The sequence below is a fragment of the Mastomys coucha genome, chromosome X (genome assembly GCF_008632895.1).
Source record: "Mastomys coucha isolate ucsf_1 chromosome X, UCSF_Mcou_1, whole genome shotgun sequence".
Taxonomy (NCBI): Eukaryota; Metazoa; Chordata; class Mammalia; order Rodentia; family Muridae; genus Mastomys; species Mastomys coucha.
The window spans coordinates 144,955,460-144,974,983 of record NC_045030.1 but is presented as its reverse complement, the minus strand read 5'-3'; the positions used below and the strand labels follow the sequence as shown (position 1 = coordinate 144,974,983).

General features: G+C 40.0%; 1 protein-coding gene across 1 annotated transcript in view; it reads right to left on the bottom strand.

The window, feature by feature from the left end:
- Smc1a (structural maintenance of chromosomes 1A) overlaps window positions 1–19,524 on the bottom strand; it is a 46,667-nt gene that overhangs the window by 10,706 nt on the left and 16,437 nt on the right. The window contains exons 10-19 of the mRNA XM_031369370.1: window positions 16,072–16,257; window positions 15,797–15,976; window positions 15,556–15,702; window positions 15,330–15,467; window positions 14,077–14,193; window positions 13,866–13,972; window positions 10,447–10,588; window positions 5,700–5,845; window positions 5,454–5,607; window positions 4,484–4,594 (exon numbers count right to left, since the gene is read on the bottom strand). Of these exons, the coding sequence (XP_031225230.1) occupies window positions 4,484–4,594; window positions 5,454–5,607; window positions 5,700–5,845; window positions 10,447–10,588; window positions 13,866–13,972; window positions 14,077–14,193; window positions 15,330–15,467; window positions 15,556–15,702; window positions 15,797–15,976; window positions 16,072–16,257 (1,428 nt within the window). The remainder of the gene's footprint in view (window positions 1–4,483; window positions 4,595–5,453; window positions 5,608–5,699; window positions 5,846–10,446; window positions 10,589–13,865; window positions 13,973–14,076; window positions 14,194–15,329; window positions 15,468–15,555; window positions 15,703–15,796; window positions 15,977–16,071; window positions 16,258–19,524) is intronic.

Below are 19,524 nucleotides of genomic sequence, written 5' to 3'. Positions count from 1 at the left end.
AGGGGGGGGGAGAGAGAGAGAGAGAAAGAAAAACCTGTTTGAAGAATACTACTATTGCTATGAAATAGTCTGTAGAATAGGCTTTCAAATGAAAATGAAAAGTAAGAATAGTTTACTATTATCTAAAAGGAGAATATGAATGTTATTGCCCATAAACATATTTGTATTTTAAAACTGCAACAAAAGGGCAATGTAGAAACTAATTAAAGTGTGACCTACTAATGAAGAGAAGGGAACAGAAATAGAAGCCAAAGCTCTCTTCATGTACCCTGTTTTATACTTTTGATTTTAGAACCTTATGATGCTGCATGGTTATAAAACAAAACTAAACAGACATGAGGAAGGTTAGGTTAAAAATTATTGGGGAACAAGATGTTCACAAGATGACAAAGCACCACTCTGAAAATTCCTTGCTAATTAATTACAAAACCAAAAGTGTATGCTTAGTAATGAGGAGCTGGCAATTGACACTTTCACACATGCGATTGAACTCAACATCATTAGTTAATAAAGGACATATCCTGATAGGGTGAACCTCATGGTGAAATACAACATAAACACATTGCTTCTGCATCCCAAGTGCTATAACTACAGGTGTGTGCCCTTACACCTGGCTTTAGAGTTGAACTATCTTACTGTCTGTGTTTTTCACAAGGCTCAGGAAAAAGAAAAGAAAAGAAAGTGTACATGTAATAGAAAGAGAAGAAGAGAAGAGAGATGAAAGATGGTAAAATTGGGTTAGCAAGTTGGCTCAGACTGACAACCTAAGTTTTATCCTCAGGATTCACACGGTGGAAGAGAATTGGCTCCATATATGACTTGCAGACTCATACTATGGTATTCATACACACATCATATACACACATAAGCCTAATTAAAAAAACTAATTAGGAAACAAGAGTTTTGGTAAAAATAAGAGTCTCAAACATAAGTACAATGATGTTAAACTGAAATTTTCAATTTTAATCAGATGCATTGATATGAATTCTGTAATAATTTTATTTTTCCCTCAAAATAATAAAAAGCATTTTGTGGCCCAAATCTACTGAGGAGTTCTAGAAACACTAACCAGTCAGCTTTCTTGAGCACTCCAGTGTCCAGATTAAATAAACACATTATTAAATAGTAGTGTTTTCTACTGAACAAAGAGTCAAGAGCTTCTTAGGAAAATGGCTCATTCCTCGTCTGGAGTGAGAAATCCAGAGGATGAGCCTAGACATATCAAGAACTAAGGGAGATGAACAAAGACTACAAAGGTTTTTTTTGTTTTTGTTTGTTTGTTTGTTTGTTTGTTTGTTTTTTTATCAAGATGATGAAGTAGCCAACCCGAATGCATTCCCCTTGGCTAAAGACAGAACACCAAGAATTACCACAACAGATTGAACACAGCATATGTATTTAAACCCATAAACTCACAATGAGAGAGAGTGCTGAGAATGGCAAGGAAGCAACCCTGAACTATGTGCAGAACTGACAATGAAAGGAGAATTAAGTTGCCTTTCCTACTTATCTGGACCTCAGGGTTACCAAGTAACAAGATGAAACCTTTCTATTTCGGCTAATAAAAAAAGAAATTAAAGAATAAGATGTCCATCTTATAATCAGGGCCAATGAAATGATATTTCTAGGTGTGGATCTCATAAAAAGCCCCATAAAGAGACCCTACAGATTTCCTGAAAGTATACTGCCTCTGGGAAGCAAAATACCCACCCTACATTGAGAACCACTGCTGTAAACAATAGGGATTTTTGGAAAATAAAACCACCCACCATTACTACAGCTCAAAATACTAACAATTCTAACATCAAAACCCAATATTGAATTCTTGTTCGATAAACTGTTTCTCAAAGTTTTTACAAAGCTGAATTCAAATAAGGTGCAACTGCTGAATAGTTCTCTGAATGTCACCCTCTAAGTGTTTTCTCTACCTCATTTCTCTGCAGTGGGTTTATGCACACATTTTGGGGTGACTGGTTTCTTGGTCTGTACCCAATGGTATTTTCTTTGCTTCTACTAGGGACTGAACCAAGGTCATTGTATTGACTGGTAAGCACTCTATCAGTAATATCCCTAGCTCTCTTCTGCCCTTTGAAACTTCCCCATTTAGGGGACTGGATAGGAAAACTGACTGCGCCCAGGAGTTTGAGGCCAGCCTGAGCAAAAGATGAGACCCTGACTCACATAAAATGAAATAGAAGAAAGAAAGGTTCCCACAGACTACACTTGGGCAGTTTGCATCTCTGCTTTATTTTACTGGTTGCTCTGGCACCAGTGTTTCTCACACAATCAGGTCTGTGGTTTCCCAAACTGAAATGAAAATATCTTTTTAAAAATACTATTAGTAGAGGCTAGAGAGATGGCTCACCAGTTAAGAGCACCTGTTGCTCTTGTAGAGGACCTGGATTTTGTTCTCAGCACCCACATGGTGTCTTAGAACTGTCGGTAACTCTAGTCTGATGGGATCCAATGACCTCTTCTGATCTTCACAGTCAGTGCACATGAACATGGTACACACACATACAAGGACATAAAATAAATACAGTCTAAAAAAGTTATTCCTCTTACTGAATGTGTATTTTTTTCTTGTTATTATTCCCTAAATATGGTATAGTAACTATTTATATTACATTAGGCATATACTAAGCTAGAGATGATTTAAAGCATTAGGAAGCCAAGTGTGGTGGCTTATGCCTTTAATGCTAGCACTTGGGAGGCAGAGACAGGTGGATCTCTGTGAGTTCAAGGCTAGCCTGGCCTACTTAGAGAGTTTCCAGGCAGCCGGGGCTACCCGGTGAGATCCTGTCTTAATGAATAACTAAATGAATGATAAATAAAGTATGAGGAAGAATCTGTTTAAGTTCCATAGGAATGCTAGAGCATCTTTATATAAAGGACTTAAGTCTAGAGGAGGGGTTCCTAGAGCTAGTCTGAGAGCAGTGGGCATGTGCAAGGAACTGTGTCATGACAGCAAATAGCTACTAACATGATGCAATGATGTACACACACTGCTACATTCTCACTGCCAAAACCAAGAACTCAAATTCAATCACTCTCTATATACACCAGTTTATAGGAAATATGGGAATGAAGGACGTAATTAAGTAGTATCACAGAGATATAATTAGCCAAATCTAGAATGCAGAAAATCCTATAGGACCAATGCTATGGTTTCTTCCACAAATAAATAGAAGAAAACCAACAAGAAAAGAGAGAGAAGAAGAAAAGTTATAGATTAGCAGAGACTGATCTTAATACATGGACATATTTTGTCCTAGCTAGTCTTTTATGAACTTGACACAAGCTTTTATCTTGGAAGAAGAACCTCAGTTGAGAAAATTTCTCCATTAGATTGCCTAATGGGTATCTGATGTGGAAAGGTCCAGCACACTTCAAGCAGTGCCACCCCTGGGCAGGTAGTTCTAGGTTCTATAAGAAAGCAGGCCGAACAAGCCATGAGAACAAGCCACTAAGCAGCACCCCTTCATGGCTCTGTATCAGCTCTTTCCTCCAGGTTTCTGCTCTTCTTTGAGTTCCTTCCTGGACTTCTCTCTATGATGGACTGGTACTAGGACAAAGCCAAACAAACCCTTTTCTTCCCAAGATGTTTTTGGTCAGTGTTTTATCACAGCAGTAGAAAAGCAAATGAAAACACACTTGAGTCCTGAGTTTGATATAGATAATGCAAAAACATGTACTGCATATTAGATAGAACAAAGTAATGCTTTTTTATTGTGTATGATATTTTCTTAAGAGCCCCCATATTCTGCAGATATATACTGAGGTAATTATGACCAGAACAATGCTTCAAATCTGCTTTACGATAGTCCCATGGTGGGGATTATAAAAAACAAGATTGACCATATATTACTAACTGCTGAAGATGGGTGGTGGGTACCTGACATTCATTACATCATCTTCCTTACTTCTATGTATATTTGAAATTATTTATAAATTAAAAAAATAATCAGATCTCTTTGGACATAATGATAAAGAATACACTACAAAGTAGAAAATATTTTGGAGATTAGTTCCTATAGGAACTTGTGTGTCTGCACTAGGGACAGGATATAGCAACAGAAAGCAAGCAAACAAGCAAGAGAGAATGTCTAATGTATTTAGGAGGCAAAATTGACCCAACATAGTAATTAGTAATTATACAGAGTAACAGGGGGAAAGAGTCAAGAATGAAGCTTCAACTTTGGTTTTTGAACATGTGAGAAGCATTAGAGAGGAAGTAGAGCTAGAGTTTGAGGTAACCTGTGGGACCAGTTGTAGAGATAGCAGTTGAGGTGAGGACGGTGAAGGAAATAATCAGAATGTCAAGGGAGGAGGACAGGACCTGCGATAGAACCCTGACAAATACCTAAGGCCTATCTGTTTACTACACAAGAGTTCATATTTTTTTCCTCTCTGTGTGTACCTGGACTTAACTTTTCTTGGGTCAGCTGAGAAGATGCTGATGCCTCCCACCCACAGTTCTTACCTTCAGATCTTCACACAGGTCACCGTAGTCAATCTCAATGAGGGCCTCTCGAGCATAGATACTGGATGTTCTCTGGGAACCACTCACTGACTCTTCTCCCTGGGAGCTACCCTGCAATGTTGGAAGAGGCAGATGGAGTAGACTAGTCATTTGTATCCCTCTAAAGATTAGGGACTCCTTTGAAGCTTTAAAGCTTGTCTTTGAGGAAGCACCTTGCTAGATGGTACTGAGGCAGAGGCCAACAGGAAGGTCCAAACTGAAAACTGGGCTCTACCTTTCACTAAGTTTCTTCATGTCTAATGTGAACACAATGCTCAGCTAGCACAGCTGAGATTAAGATTAGGAATGATTAAGTCATGGCCTAGCAGTATCTGGAATACTAGTGTTCAAAATATTTTACTGAATTAGACTGAAAGGCTACCTAGGAAGAGTTCCTCAGTTACAACTCTCCACCCTTCACTACCATCTTCCAATTCCAATTGACAGAGTGCCTTACTTCCTCAGATGTTGCTCCTTTCCCTCCACCTAAACTTCCTTACTTCTGTATTGCTGAATCCCCTACCCAACCCTCTTCTGGCCAACCTCCCTTACTGCAGCTAAGCTATCAGTCTCCTCACATCCTCCAGTTTCCCATCTTCCCCTGCTCTTGACTCATTAACGTCCCTCAATTCTCACTCCTACCCATGTCCAGTATCCGTTGCAGCTAAGAGCTCAAATCATTAAGATTAATGAACCATTCATTGTCTTTCTGACCACTCACTGGCTTGCAGCTCTCCTCTCAAGTCAATGTCTCTCTCATACCAAAGCCTGACTTCACTACCTCCACCTTGCCACATCTCTTCTGCATCCATCTTTATGGCCCTCTCAACTCTGTGTTCCTCTCTGTTGTCTGCCCTTCCTAGCCACCTGTAATCTCCCATTACTGGTTAGATGTCCACAGATCACTCCTATCACCCACCATAATACTCACTTCTTCCTGACTAATATCATCCATGGTGCCCTTTGACAGTGGCAATTTGATATCTTGCATTTTACAGGCCTGTAGCAGGTTGTGGCGGTCACTGCGCTTCTGTTCAAGCTTGGTCTCAATGGCTGTCACTTCCTTCTGTAAATGAGTCATTTCCCTAAAAAGGTCCAAGTAGCTTAGGTAAGACCAAAATCTGGAAGGCTGCCTGCTTTACTTATTTCCACCCATCCCAAGCAGGAATCCACTCACTTGTTGGCACCCCCAAGTTTCTTTCGAATCTCTTCCATCTCATGATTCTTGTCGTTTACTTCTGACTTTTTGGCCAGGTGCTGATTCTTAAGGTCTTGGAGCTGAGCCATGGTTTCATCTATTATCTTCATGTGTCTTTGCTCCTCCTGGTCCCAGCAAGGGAATAGGGAATGAAGATTTCCCCTTGGAATTTTCTCCTTTTGCACTACTCCTTCCCAACAGGCAGTTTGTTGGAGTGTGTGCCAATGATTTCTGCTTTCATACAACCCTTCAGACTTCTTTTATCTTTTCCTAAATTATCTGGTTGCTTTCCCCAACTACAATTATGTAAATTGTCTGTTATAGAAGAGTTCAAAATACAGAAAAATAAGGAAGAAGGTGTAAAGGTTCACTTGCAACCCCACCAGCCAGAAAGAACTAACATTCTAGCATATTACCTCCTTGAATCATTTACATTTCAACATTGAGGGTCGAAATTAGATTTTTAATTTTGTATCATAATCAATGTTCTAGTTTTAAGCACTTTTCCAAATCAAAATTTTGTCATATACAGTAAAACATTTGTGTTTATTTTCCTTTTGTGTATGTGATGTATGTGCACATGCTCAACCGTATGCTTGTATATACTATAGGTATTTATCAGGTGTCTTCCACAATCTATTTTTTAAGATTTATTTTAGTTATGAGTATGTGTGTGAGTATGTACATGTGAATGCAGGTACTCAAGAAGGCCAGAGGCATTAGACATCTTGAAGCTGGAGTTACAGACAGCTGGAGCCATAACTTGGGTGCCAGGAACCAAACTCAAGACCTCCAAAAGCAGTATGCACTCTTTTTCCAGACAGGATTTCTCTGTGTAGTCCTGGCCGTCCTGGAACTCACTCTGTAGACCAGGCTGGCCTCGAACTCAGAAATCCGCCTGCCTCTGCCTCCTAAGTGCTGGGATTAAAGGCATGTGCCACCATTACCCAGCTAGTATGCACTCTTAACTACCAAGCCATCTCTCAAGCCTTTCTACCCTATTTTTTAAGACAAGGTCTCTCACTGAACCTGGTACTCACCAATTTTTCTAACAAGTCCAGGGATCCCTGTTTCTGCCTCCCAAGTACTGGGATTAGAAGAGTGTATCATCAACTCAGCTTTTTACGTAAGTGCTGGGGATCTGAACTCATGCTTGTGTAACATACTCTTTACTAAATGATCACGTCCCTAGTCTGTAACATTTGTGTATTTAAACTTATACAAGCAATATAGTATATTTTGTGAATAGACATTAATCTGGGATTATCACTAGAAAAAAACAAGAGGACTAGGAGAGTGGTCAACAAAACAAGAACTACAGCCTTACTTATATATAATGTTCTAATTGAAAGTTGTTTTTATAAAATGTTACTTGTTTGTGTGACTGCATGTTACATGTGTGTGGGTACCCTCAGAGAGCAGAAGAGGGTGTCAGAGCTCCCTAGAACTGGAGTTAGGCAGATGTGAGCCACCTGGGCCAACGGGGAGAGTAGTACACACTCTGAACTGCTGAGCCATCTCCCCAGCCCACATTTTAACTTTTTCAAGGAAAATTGTTTTTGTTCTTCCACTTTATTTTTTTAAATCACATTAAGGGAAACTGTCAGACTGGTGATATGAACCAGTTGGCAAGAATGCTTGTCTCATATGCATAAAGCCATTGATTTGATCCCTAGCTCTGCATAAAACCAAGTGATTCTACATGCCTACAATCCCACCATGTGGAGGTCACATACTGAGTTTGAGACCAGCATGGGCTACATGAGTCCTTGTCACAAAAGACATCTGAATATAATTCTCATATAAATTATAAAAATAATAAACACATTGAATGCTAAAGGAAATATGACAACACAGTGATAACTGATAATTTTTAATGGATTAGAGTTCTTCAACAGTCAGCTTTCTGTATACACAGATTTTGTATCCACGGGTTTGAAAGAATATCAGAATTTGGCCAAAAAATTGTACTCTGCTAAGTGTGGTAGCACACACCTTTACTCCCAGCTCTCAGAAGGCAAAGGCAATTGGATTTCTGTAAGTTTGAGGATAGCCGGATTTACACAGAGTTCCAACCATCCAAGGCAACATAGTGAGACACTTCGTTTGTTTTTTAAATGTACTGAACGTTTAAATTTTTTTTGTCATTTTCTAAATCATAAAGTATAACAAGCACTTACATTGCATTAGATATAATAAAGAGACGATTTAAAGTATGAGAGAGGGTATGCATATTTTACAGACTAATAATATCCATTTTATACAAGGGACTGACATTGTGGTGCTAGGGAGGCAGTTCCTAGAAACAATCTCCTATGAATATCAAAGAAGGTTGTACTATTCTGACATCTTTTTGCTAACCAGTAATTATTCAAAATGAAATTTAAAAGTCACATAAATATACTATCTTGGAGCATCCTAAAGTAAATTTAGTCCTGTCCCACTATTTTACTACCTATTTTGCAAGTGTACGTAAGATTCCAGTAACACTATTCGAGATCACTAAGTGTTAATGAATACACAAGTAGCAAATATAGGCAAGATACAAAAGCCAAGGGATATGTTCAAACCAACAGAATCAAACCACCTCAGGAAGGTGCTATAGGCAATAAAGGTTTCACAGTCATTTCAAGAGGAAGAATATAAGGAACGTCACCACACAAAACACTGACACAGACATGCTTCACAGCCTGATTGTAGCAGACACGAGCATAGTCATACCATGAAATGGCTGTGTGTCAGTAAAACATCATCTGTTGCACTGATTTTTATGTGGCTAATCTGAATTTAGGGTCAGGACACTTGGAGCTATTCCTCTAATAGTACTTGCCAGCCTGTTCTTTTACTGCTGCTTCCTGCTTTGCGCCTTCTTTGTGGGCTCCCAGAAATCCTTCAAATCCCACCAGCATGTTTCAGGCTAAGTCTGAGAAAGGAGGTGCTTCACAATGAATTGTGCAGATAAAGAAACACTGTTCACTCACAGCCACTACAGAGGAGTGGCTGTGGGCAATATCAATATGAAAAACTCAGGTCAGTAGACCTCAAAGGCTAAGTGGGAATCAGTAGAACTTGTAAGGAAAACGCTATAAAAGCTTAAAAGTAGAAGATCTAAGAAAAAAATTAATATTAAGAGATGAGATCTGGTTGCCAGCCAGACATTTAACCTATACTGATCTAATCTCTTGTTTTTATCAAATACTACATGCATGAAATAACGAAAATACCCTATGGCTCACTCAGCTGGTTGATGAGAACATATGTTGATCAAAATTACAAAAATAATCAGACAACTCAGTTCCTCAAGGTTTTCAGGACAGGCTTCTAACAGATTAAAGGCTGAAACAATTATTGACCTCTCTATATCATTTTTCTCTAACATCTATTAAAAGTACAAGTTACCCTTTTTAAAGATCCAAATTTTACTCATTTTGCGAATATTTCATTATTAAGTTTGTCTTGGCTTTTGGTTAGGCATTACAGACACAATTTTTTTCCTTTTTCTTTTTTTGGAGACAGGTCTACATAGTCTGGCTGTCTAGGAACTAACTCCCTCTATACACCAGGCTGGCTTTGAACTCATAGAGATCCTCCTGCCTCTGCCTAGGATCAAAGTCATGTTCCACATACCCAGCACAAACACTAATTTTTATATCAAAGTAATAACAGAGTGTAAGCAGGTCTGGCTATCTTAGAAAATACTTTTTGCTTTAAACGAGATCTGTATGTTACAAAAGTGTAAAGACCACTAAATTACTTAGGTACTGAATGCAGAATAGTTTTCTAAATTCCTACTTTCCAAGGGGCACTGCATAGTCTTCAACTTGGAACTATAAATAATGTTGGTAATAAACATCAATGTGTTTGCACAAGGCTTTGCCAGCACTCTGGATTACCTCCACGGGTATTACGAAGCTAGAGGGCACAATAAACACATTCTGAAGCTTATTGATGGATGTTGGAATGTTATGTAAGAATACTGGTCTCCTGCACCATATGAGGTACTAAGAAATACTTTGTTTTTGTTTTTAATTTTTGGATAATATGATGACTCAGTGGTTAAGGGGATGTACTGCTCTTCAAGAAGACCCGAGTTCAATTCTCAGCATCCATATCAGATGGCTCAAAAAAAACTATCTGTAACTCTAGCTCCAAGGGGATCCAAAGTCTTTGACTTCTGAGGGCAGCAGCACACACATGTATACCCTGACACACATACACATAGAACAACAGAGGAACATACATGCAATGTAAAATAAAAACTTTTAGATAATGTAGGGCAAGACAGATGGCTCAGCAGTTAAGAGTGCATACTGCTCTTGAAGAGGACCCAGGTTTGATTCCCAGATCTAGCTCCAGGGTATCTGAGACCTCTGGCCTTTATGGACACCTGCATTTATATGCATATACCCAACACAGATTAATCAGAACCCACCAACTCCCCCACCCCCTGCCTGCAAAACCAAAATTCCTCAAATCTTTTAACTGACAGAAAATAAAGCATGCTCAATTGCTGCTTTCATCTGTATTTCTTTGAGTCCTGGAAAAGCTAAGTTATTTATGTTTGTGAGCTATTTCAATCTTTTGAAATGTTTGCTCCACTTAACCACTTCTCCCCTAGTCTTGGTGGTTTTCCTTAAATAAAAAATGTATTAATGACAGTTATTATATTGGTATAAATAATATCTATTCCAGTCTCCCCCTATTTTTTACTTTTCTCCCTCCTTACCTTCTTAAGCTTTTCTATCTCATTTTCATCCTTTTTCACCGTCTGTTCCCACATGTGTACTTTATCCTGATCCTCCTTCAACTGATTCTTTTCAAAATCCAATTGGATGCCCAAGCGAGTCTTCTGATTCTCAAATTCCAAGCTGTAGAAAGAAAGGAGAAGTAGACTTAGTGCTCAGGACCTCTTGGTCACTGCTGAGTCTCAGTTACATGGTCTTATCCACTCACATGGACACCAAAGTGTGCCCAGAAGCTAGAATTTTGCATAAGACAAAGTACTATAAGCCAAACTCCATTAATCCGCTTCTAAACACTGGAAACCTTCCCAATTTTCTAGGAGACATTAAAAAAAGTTCACCTGAAACCATCAGTTAGCTGTCTCTTCAAGCTTCTACTGTTTCTCTACTCAACAATTCCTATAACTAGGCATTAGTACCCATATTTTACACAGGAAACTTATGATAAGAGTTTTAAAAAAAACTTTGCCCAAAGCCACACAGCTAATGCTAGCAAATATCATGAGACTGGAATCCAAGTCTAACACCAGAACCTAAGCTCTTTCTTATATATCATCACTGTAGTATAGGCTAATATAGCTAATATCCCAATTCTTCAACTTTGAAGTAGAGTAATCTCAGTTATATTCTCTATATTGTAGATTCCTCATCTGTAGCTTTTCTTAATGAGTTAACATGTATAAATATAAAGAAAGAATTTAGTACATGCTAGCTATCATCATCAATGTGAGGGATATTAGCTGTAGTCAGCTCATTTTTTACCCAAGGGCTTCAGTTCTTTCTAGCATCTTAAGCTCTGCCCCAAACAAGCTCCTAAGGGGCAGAGATTTGGTGGTATAAGAACATGAAGAAAACAATTTTTCTGCTATTTTGCTATTGCCCTTTCCCTTACCTCTTCAGAAACTCAAGGTACATTAACAGCATATAGGCACCAGCAGCCAAGCAGGGCTAACTTCCAACTGCTCCACCAATCCTCAATATACTGTGATAGATGCTGCCAGATGTCATGCTAGCAGCTTAAACCTATTAGTCACTATAATCCAAATGGAATGTAATTAACTCTACAATTTTGAGGTATGTAATGTTTAGGCCAATCTAAGTATGACTCATAAAGCCTTCCCTCCCTGATCCGGCCCCTGCTGACCTTTCTACCTCCCCTGATTTCCTCCTGACCTTGTTTTTATGTTCCAGGCATTCAAAACTACTTAGTATTCAGAACAAGGCATACTCTGTCACACCTCTAAGCATGCTGTTCTTACTGGCTGGAACTCCTTTTTGTCCCTGCTTGGCTGGCTAAATCCTACTCATTCTTCAGATCTCTAATTCATTACTTCTTGTTCTTTTAATGCCTTTTCTTATAGCTCAGGGCAGATTCTCAGTTTCCTTTTTTTTTCAATTTCAGATTAGTTGCACTAGTCAATATGGCAGTTGATAAGAGATGTCATTGCTCTCTATGCAAAACTCTTTCTTTATCTTCTTTAGACAACCTAGATCTCTATCCCATCATCTCCTCTTATTGTAAATATACTTCAAAGTGACAAACATCCTGGGCTAGAGCGATGGCTCAGTGGTTAAAAGCACTTTGTTCTTCCAGAGGACCTGAGTTTGGTTTCCAGAACCCAAACCAAGTATCCCACAACCACCTCTAATGCCAGTTCCAGGGAATCTGACAATCTTCTGGCTTTTGTGGGCACTAGCACACACATGGCAATCTCCCCCTCGACACACACACACAAAGAAATAAAAATAAGTCTTTAAAAATGTACATTTTTGCAAAGTATCACTGTTTTATATGTGACAGCTTATTCTGGAGCAATGTGGAGCAAGGGGGACACTCCTCCATTGCTGATGGGAATGCAAACTTGTATAACTACTATGGAATTCAATATGGTGGTTCTTCAGAGAAATGGAAATCAATTTACCTCCTCGAGATCCAGATATACCACTCTTGGGTATATACCCAGCAAAGGATACTCCATCCTACCTCAAGGATACTTGCTCAACTAACTCCATCTTACCACAAGGACAAAAGTTCAACTATGTTCATAGCAGTTTTAGTCATAATAATCAGAAATTGGAAACAAACTAGATGTTTCTCAACCAAAGAATGGATAAAGAAAATGTGGTACATTTACACAATAGAATGCTGCTCAGCTGTTAAAAAAAATCATGAAATTTGCAGGCAAATGGATGGAACTAGAAAAAAAAATTATTCTGAATAAGGATACCCGACAAACATAGTATGTACTTACTTACAAATTGATATTAGCTGTTAAATAAATAACTATGCTATAATCCACAGACCCAAAGAAGCTAAGTAACAAGAAGAGCTCAGGGGAGGGATCCATAGATCTCCCAGGGAAAAGGTAATAGAATAGATTTTGCAGGTAGACTCAGGGTGAACCAGTGGGGATGGAGAAAGTACTGGAAGAAGCGACTGGAATTGGGGAGCATTTCGGGGGTGATGAGGAAACCTAGTACAATGGAAAACTCCCTGGAATCCATGAGGGTGACCCTAGTAAGACTCCTAGTAATGGGTGATACAGAGCCTGAACTAGGCAAGAGTTCCAGGGGTGGGACTGGGACATTAACCCAGTCACAAACCCTTTGAGCTACAATTTGTCCTGCCTGCAACATGTCCTGGAGTAATGGTGGAGGAGAACTTGGGAGTGGCCAACCAATGACTGGCCCAATATGAGACCCATGCCACCAGAGGTAGCCCCATGCCTGACACTGCCTAGAGGCCAAGAACCACAGGCTGGATAACCCACAGACCTAGGATAGAACCAAACACGACTGGCAAAGAAAAAAAAAAACGTCAATAAGATTTTTCCTAATGATATTCTGCTATACTTAGAGACCCAACCATCATCAGAGAGGCTTCATCCAGCAACTGAAGAGAGCAGATGCAGAGACCCACAGCCAAACATTAGGTAGAGCTCAGGGAACCCTAAGGAAGAGAGGGAAGGAGGACTGTAGGAGCTAGAGGGCTCAAGGACACCATAAGTACATGGCCCACAACACTGATTGAGCACAGAGACTAAAGAGACAATCAAGGAGCCTATGAGGGTCTAAACTAGGTCCTATGCATAGGTTACGGTTGTATGGGTGTTCTGTGGAACTCCTGACAATGTTAGTAAGGGTTGCTTATTGTTCTTAGTAGGTGCTATTTATTATGTTGAATAATTCACAAAGGTTATTTCATCTAGACTTCTTCATAATGCCACAAGATAGGCATCACTGTCTCATTTTATAAAAACTATTATTCAAGATTTCTCTGTTCTTTCAAGTCCCCTACAATAAGTTCATCTGGTTCTAAGAATTGGTTGCTGCCCTATGACACACATGACTATGCAGAGTGCAGGCATATATCCCACTATCTTATAAAAACACTTCCACTCACCGTTTCTTGGCAATTTCATTCTGGCGCTTCACCTTTTCTTCCTCAAATTCCCGGATGTTACGCACACCAATCTCCCGACAAAACTCTTCAAACACCTCATCTTCCACCTGAGGGAAAAGTCAGGGAGGGCAGAGGCATTATTGGCTAAACTCCTACTTTCAAACCTAGTCTTGTTCTGGTACACATGTTGGCATGCCCACCCCCTACCAACCTGGTTCATCTTCTCCTTCAAGTCTTTCATTTCCCTCTCTCGGCTCTGTATGATTCTCTTGATATCATTAATGCGAGGCCCGAAATTGGCTAATTCACTCTCCAGCTTAGACTTTTCCTATAGTCAATAGGTTGAAAAATAAGACACTAGGCTTTATGGAGGAAAAGAATTTCCTTGTCAGTACTAGCCCCATGGTCAGCAAACACTGAGAAAGCCTGACTTACTACCAGTGTCTAAGTCACATCTCCAAAAATATCTTGTTAGAACCCTTATATTTTCCCCCATTTCCAATTCAGCCACCTTCAATCTATATGGATGGGTGTACAACAAACATAATGAGTTATAGGTCCACTAATCCCTTATTGATAACCACTGGGCTAAACATGTTTTAGAAGCTGGACTGTTTTTCAGAAGGTCAGTCTAGGTATTATGTAACAATCTACTTTGAGTAAGCTGGACTGTTTGGTAACAGCACTCCAACCCAAAGAGAGTGAAATGCCTGTAGCTCATTATGTGTGATTGTGTGTATGTGTGTGTGTGTGTGTGTGTGTGTGTGTGTGTGTTTTCCCTTCAGATGTGATCCCACTATATAGCTCAGGGTGGCCTTGAACTCTCCAATCTTCTCTCCAATGTACTGGAACTATACATGCCACTACACTGGCCCTGTTGTTCACTCTCAATTGACTTTTAGAAGTTCCAATATTTATTGACTGAACTGTGTTAATAAGAGTATCTAACATTTACTTAATGTCAACTGTTCTAAGAACTTTATAGGTATTAACTCATTCCATCTTTGCAATAACCACACAAAACAAAAATTTCCATTTGTTAGATCAAGAGGAGAAAACCGACAATAAGAAGTTAAGTAAGGCCAGGCAGTGATGATGAATACCTTTAATCCCAGCACTTGGGAGGCAGAGGCAGGTGGATTTCTGAGTTCGAGGCCAGCCTGGTCTACAGAGTGAGTTCCAGGACAGCCGGGGCTACACAGAAAAACCCCATCTCAAAAAAAAAAAAAAAAAAAAAAAAAAAAAAAAAAAAGAAAGAAAGAAAGAAAGAAAAAAAAGAAAGTTAAGCAAGTTGTTTAATGGAATAAATACAGGGAACAGACGATCTGGATACCTCCCACCCGTCCCAGTGCCTGACTCTATGCTATGCTATCCTGAACAGGATGGAAAAAAAAGTGGATAATCCCCCAGTCCCAGTGCAACCTAGGATGACCTGGGAGGACAAGGCTGAAGGCCAGGCCCTACCTGGAGATTCAGGGCAAGATGTCTTGTCTTAGTCTGTTCTAGGTCACTCTGTGAGTACTTCAGTCGCATTTGAAGCCCATGGGCCTGAGACTGCACCTGCCGCAGTTCTGCCTCTTTCCGTTTTGCCTTCATCTGCTCCTGAAGAAAAGAAAAAAGGGCCATGTGCTAAGTGGCCAACCTGAGCTCAAGAAGCCTACTCCTAGGGTCATGGTTACTCGTGCCTTACTTTCAGCTCCTCTGTCAAACGTTCTTTTTTTTCTTTCAGTTTGTCTACTGCTTTCTCATCCCAGCGCCGTGCCTTTGCCTTCAGATCACTGGCTCCACCAGAGATAACTCCTGACTTCTGGAACAAGGTGCCATCCAACGCCACTGTCTATATGCATCAGGGAGTGAAGAGAAGGTAAACATAGGAATCTTGAATACTGAGCCTATCCAGCTCCAACCTGAGAAGGGGGGTGGGTACATACCTTGTGGCGTTGGTGACCTCCAAAGGCAATGCGTCTTGCATCCTCCACATTATCACAAACAAGGGCATTGCCACAAGCATACTGCAGAGCTTTTTTAATGTGAGGTGGTTCATAGCGAATAACATCAATCACTAGCTTGGCCCCCTTCAGCTCCCGGAGTTTCTCATCAGTAGGTTTCACCTGTGTGAAGAATCTCATGAAGCAACAGAATACACAAAGCCAAGGTGAGGGGTCCACAACACTGCCTTGACCCCAAACCCCTTCACAAGCCTTACCTCCAGGTAGTCAAGAGGCAAGAAGGTCTCAGGCTCTCCACGTTGCTCCTTGATATACTGAATACAATCCCGACCTGTCTTCTCTGAGTCTACAATAATAGCATCCATGTTTTTTCCTAAAACCTTGGTCACAGCAATCTGATACTTCTTTTGTGTAGGCTGGCAGAGGTCAATGAGGCGGCCATACTGAATATAAAGGAAGAAGGGAAACTGAAGCATAAGGCTTAGGAATCCCAATCACTAGTTCACAAAGAAGTGCCCTTATATACAGACAAAAATCTGTATAAGCAAGCAACCATGAATGCACTCATTGTTGCTTGTTGGTGCAGTCAGTCCTCTACTTTTGCACTGTATGATACCACTAAGATGGGAAGAGAAACAGCCTGAGGGGAGGCACTTGTTAGACTTGTATGGCTAAAATCAATTTAGACTAGTACAGTAGTCAATTTTAATGTTCCTTCCAAAGACAGAAGTTTGGTTAAGAGGAAGATTAAGGACTGAATAAATATGTTACAAGATGGAAGACCCAATTAGCACCTCAGAACAGAGTAAGAAATCACATTGCCTCTATGTTCACTTATATCTGAAGCTTAAAGAGTGAAGCTATAGGTTTCCTAAGACAGACCATTGCTTTTGGAATCAATAATAATCATCTTTTATAATCTTGTCTGATTAACTTAAAAGCCACAAGACTTAACAGCCTCCCCAAAAAACATTTTTGAATACAATACACTAATTTTTCTGTTTTTGAAACATGGTCTCATTATTTAGTGAACTAACGTAGATCTCCCTGGTTACCCCAGGTTGACTTAAAATTCATGATATCCCTGCCTCTGCCTTCCAACTGCTGATATTAAAGGCATGCACCAAAGGACCTAGCTTTACAATGGTTACTCGTTAACTTATAACTAAATGACATTATAGTAAAATACCAGTATCCTTTGACTTATGGTTGTTTTGAAAAGATTTATGTTCAAAGACCAAGGGGGAACTATGAAATTTTGAAACATATATTTAACTTAGACTATGATTTCTGATACATAGTTCCAAAAACTAAAGTCATAATGAGTTGACTGATCACTGACTACTCCTAGGTAACTTTCACGAGAGCTAGTCATTATAAAGACCAAGGCAGGATTAGAGGAATGGGCCTTCTAGTCCCCTGTCCCACACCTAAAAAGAAAAGATGACTAAAAGCTGAGTTCATCAGCAATAGGCAATGATTTAATCTATCGTGCTTATAAAACAAACCCTCCATAAAAACTCAAAAGCTCAGGACTATTGAAATGAAATCAGCTGTTAAAGAGTACTTGCTGCTCTTGCAGAGGACCCGAGCACAGTTCCAAGCACTCTTGCCAGATGACTCACAACCACGTATAACTCCTGCTCCAAAGGATCTGATACCCTTTTTTGGCCTCTTCGGGTACCCTCACTCACAAATATATACTCATAAACAGAAACACAGACAGATACAACCCCCACCCCTATAATTAAAATAAATCTAAAAAATTAACAAAACCAACCAAAAACCTTGTAAGTTCTGTGTTCGTGTAGAGGATGGGCATCTAAGTCTTTATTCCTGGGACTTAGGAAGCAGAGGCAGGCAGATCTTTGTGAGTTCAAGGACAGCTTGGTCTACATAGTGGGTTCTAGGCCATCCAGGAACATATAGTCTAAGGACCTTGTCTGGAAAGGAAGGAAAGGAAGGGAAGAGAAGGAGAAAGGAAGAGAGGGAGGAAGGAAAGGAGGGGGAAGGGAGGGAGAAAGGAAGGAAGGAAGAAGTGAATACATATTGTAGAATAAGAGAACTGACTTCTGCAAGTTTTCCTCTGATCTTTATACATATGCTGTTAGGGACAGACAGACAGACACAAACAGAAAAACGTGCACACATACACATCTGGTATTAGATATGAAATGCTGTATTTATTGGCTGTGTAAGAGTAGGAGGAGCACTTTGGTTTTATCCCATCCCACAGAACAGAACCCATACTACAGAAGAAAACCCTACTCTTGCTCCAGAGCCAGTGACAGCTTCAGGCAGTCCCATCTGAATCTATAATCATTTTTCAAAATGTCTTTAATCATTTCATAGACATTACCTAGCAAGCACTGACAGATATCTTATATACATTATCTCAAATTCTAACAAGTACCCAATAAAGTAGGTAACTTTTACTAGATCCTTTATTCCACCCCTAAAATCAAGCACAGTTCCTCAAGAATGATGAGATAAAAAAGTAATCACTTCAGCAGGGTGGTGGTGGCACACGCCTTTGATCCAGCACTCAGGAGGCAGAGGCAGGTGGATTTCTATGTGTTCCCAGGCCAGCATGGTCTACAGATTAAGTCCCAGGACAACACAGTTCCAGAGCTACACAGCGGAACCCTTAGGGGGTTAAAAAGTAATCATTTCAAAGGTACATACTGAATGTAACTCATAAGTATTTCTACTTCCCTAGTAGTACTTACAGGAATTATCAGTGTGTATTTATAGAACCAAACTAAGTTAAACTCAGAAACAGAATACAGATAACAATTCAAGGCACCTGGGAACTCAGAATTAGGTATAGAAGTCAAAAGTTCTGATAAAGCCCAGGGGTCCTCTAACAGCGAATGGAATGAATAGAAAACTACATAAAGCTACTTTTTTTGAAGAGCAATTACTAGCCAGATCTTTCCCTCTCCCAAAACTTTCTCTGTCCTCCCATTCCCCCCAAAAGGAAAGGATATAGCAAGACAAACCCATCAGGAAGATGCAATTGTAATTAAAAGAACACATGGACCACGCCCAGGATCAGAGAAGCAGAGGTGAGGAGGACACAACATCTGTCCCAACACCAGGACTAACTGGGACCAGCAGGAGCCAGGCACACAGGAACTCCACCAGCCCAGTGGCACAGGTTCCTTCCAGTTTGTCTGGCCTGGTGCTCTGAACAGACCTTGTGCACAAATTTTGCAGCCAGTCCCACAACACCCAAAGGAAGATCCACTCCTGGGCACTCTAATGGGCCCAGGATCACAGGATCCCAGAATCACAGGATCCCAGAATCACAGGATCCCAGAGACACCTTGACTCTGAGGAGTTCTGACACAACTAGGATCATAGGAAGGACAGGCTCCAGTCAGATTTAGCAAGGGCAGGTAGCACTAGAGATATCCAGATGGCAGGAGGCAAGCGTAAGAACATAAGCAACAGAAACCAAGGGTGCTTGGAATCATCAGAACCCAATTCTCCCACCATAGCAAGTTCAGGACACACCATCACACCAGAAAAGCAAGATTCAGATATAAAATCACTTCTCATGATGATCATACAGGACTTTAAGAATGACATAAATAACTCCCTCAAAGAAATACAGGAGAACACAAGTAAACAGCTAGGAGCCCTTAAAGAGGAAACACAAAAATCCCTTAAAGAACTACAGGAAAACACAATTAAACAGGTGAAGG